The sequence below is a fragment of the Mesitornis unicolor genome, unplaced genomic scaffold (genome assembly GCF_000695765.1).
Source record: "Mesitornis unicolor isolate BGI_N332 unplaced genomic scaffold, ASM69576v1 scaffold32646, whole genome shotgun sequence".
Classification (NCBI taxonomy): Eukaryota; Metazoa; Chordata; class Aves; order Mesitornithiformes; family Mesitornithidae; genus Mesitornis; species Mesitornis unicolor.
In genome coordinates, this window is record NW_010193536.1 from 770 (window position 1) to 2,919 (window position 2,150).

Here is a 2,150-nt window from a genome sequence, read left to right on the forward strand (position 1 = left end):
GCAGAGCTCCCAGCGCAGGGGCGGTGGGAGGTGCTCTGCCCGGTGTTGCATCCTTGGTGTGGGACGTGTTCCCAGGTCGGGATCCACCGAGGCGTTTCCCTGCAGCCAGTGTCTGGGCACTTTCCCTCCTTTCCGTGCTCCGTGTGCTCCCTGCCAACGGGTGCAGCCGCTGGGGACCGCCCCATAGGTGTCCCCCTGTGTGGCTGCCCGCGATGCCCAGGGGGGCTCATGGGGTGGATGCTTGCGGGGGGGGCCCCAGTGCCTCTCTCCTTGCAGGGGTGGTCCCCAACGACGGCCAGTTCCCAAACGCGCGAGGGGTGCAGGCCAGCTTCCTGTGCACGGGGCCCATGTGCCGCTACGCCGAGGACCTGGAGCCCATGCTGAGGGTGATGGCCGGCCCCGGCATCAGCAAGTGAGTCGCTGCACCGCCCGGGTTGGTTGTTACTGGTGTCGCTCCTCCACCCCTGGCTCCATCGGGACCCTCGCAGCTGGGGGGTCCATCCCACCGCCCGCCTGCTCTGGGGAACCAGTGGTCAGCCGGGTCCTCCTCACCCAAAGCCTTTGCCCATGAGCCGCTGCAGCCCAGCACAGCCCTTTCCTGCCGGGGCTGGGTTTTACGTGTGCTTTTCCTGTTGCTGAATAATGGGTTTTCCGTCCCGCGCCGTGGGGGCTCTTCATGGGTGCGGCCAAGCGGCCTGTTCTGTGCGTGCACCAGTAAGGAGCAGAGCGGAACTGGGGAGGACTGGGCAGGTCCTGCTCCTCGCCGCAGCCCACACCTGGCTGCGTTCCCCGTTACTGGGGATCCGAGAGCAAAGCGCCGTTCCTTTCCCAGGCTGAAGCTGGACGAAAAGGTGTCGCTGGAGAAAATCAAGTTCCACTGCATGGATCATGACGGAGGGTCCATCTTTGTGTCCCCTGTGGACAAGGAGGTCCTGCAGGCCCAGAAGAAGGTAGGAGGGAGCCTGGAGGAAAAACCTGGGGAGATGAGGCTGAGGGGTGGAGCGTACTGGGGTGCCCAAGGTTTTTGGCCCAATTTCCACTGCAGTAGCTGGGGGTGGTGGGAGGGCAGCTTGGGGAGCTCCAAGGTTGCCCCATGTCGCTGATGTCCATGGACCGGCCGTGGTGCACCCCATCCTGCAGACTCGAACCTTCCCGCCCCCCACAGGTGGTGCAGCACCTGGAGGATGAGCTGGGCGTGCAGGTGCAGCGCGTGGCCATCCACAAGATGAAGTACTCCTTCCAGATCTGGTCAGCCATGATGTCCTCCAAGGACAGCGATGGGCAGGTGCGTCCGGCCCGGCCGGCAGAGGCCTCATTCGGAGCAGGGGACGATTTGGCTGTGGGGGTTGCAGCTGTGGGGAGCTGTGACCATCCCAAACCTGCACGGGGGCTTTCCCTGTTCCGTTTACTGCTTCCTGAGCTGTGCAGCCCCTGGGCGCTCACCTCCCAAGCAGAGGAGCGGGAGGGTTTGGGGAGGGAGTGGCTGTTGAAGCTTTGCTTATTTCTATGCGGGTCGGTCAGCCAAGGGGGCACGTCCTGCCCCACTCGCCTATGGTGTCCCCTGGCGTGGGCTGGGATTGTCATCCATTGGGAATAGCGTTCACTGGGATGAGCACCCATTGGGATGAGCACCCATTGGGATGCCAGGGCTGAGGTGTGGGGATCAGCAGCGTTTCAGCCCCTTGCCTGCGTCTGCTCTTTTCCCCTTGAGTTGCATCCACCGCACCGTGCTCTGTGCACTCGTGGAAGTGTTTTATAGCAAAACCAAACTCATGGGAGTTTGACACCTTCTGCATTCGGACACACGGGCAGGAAGCAAAAATCCCCCAACCCCCCATGCTGGGGAGGGCACGCATGGCCCTCAGACCTGACCCGCGCCATTCAGTGCCTCAGGAGACGGTACCGGGACACCATCCCCTGCCTCTGGTGTCCCCCATACAGAGCAGGGTCCCCTCTCAGCAAGGGAGAGATGCTCCAGGTTGGTGCTGGAGCTGTTAATGCTCCTGACGGGCATCTCTCACCAGGAAATGGGCACAGTGTGCATGGGTAATGGGGCAGCCCTGATGTGTCTGTGTCTGTCTGTGTGTGTGCGTTGCAGGAGGCGCAGCTCTTCACGGACCTGCTGGGGGACCACGGGAAGCCGGTGTGGC

General features: G+C 63.2%; 1 protein-coding gene across 1 annotated transcript in view; it reads left to right on the plus strand.

Annotated features, from left to right (window-relative positions):
• Window positions 1-2,150, plus strand: part of FAAH2 (fatty acid amide hydrolase 2) — a gene marked incomplete at its 5' end in the record, with an annotated part of 11,240 nt that overhangs the window by 299 nt on the left and 8,791 nt on the right. Inside the window, 5 exon segments of the mRNA XM_010187494.1 lie at window positions 277-412; window positions 833-950; window positions 1,166-1,285; window positions 2,099-2,146; window positions 2,149-2,150. The exon segment at window positions 2,149-2,150 is cut by the window's right edge and continues 89 nt beyond it. Of these exon segments, the coding sequence (XP_010185796.1) occupies window positions 277-412; window positions 833-950; window positions 1,166-1,285; window positions 2,099-2,146; window positions 2,149-2,150 (424 nt within the window).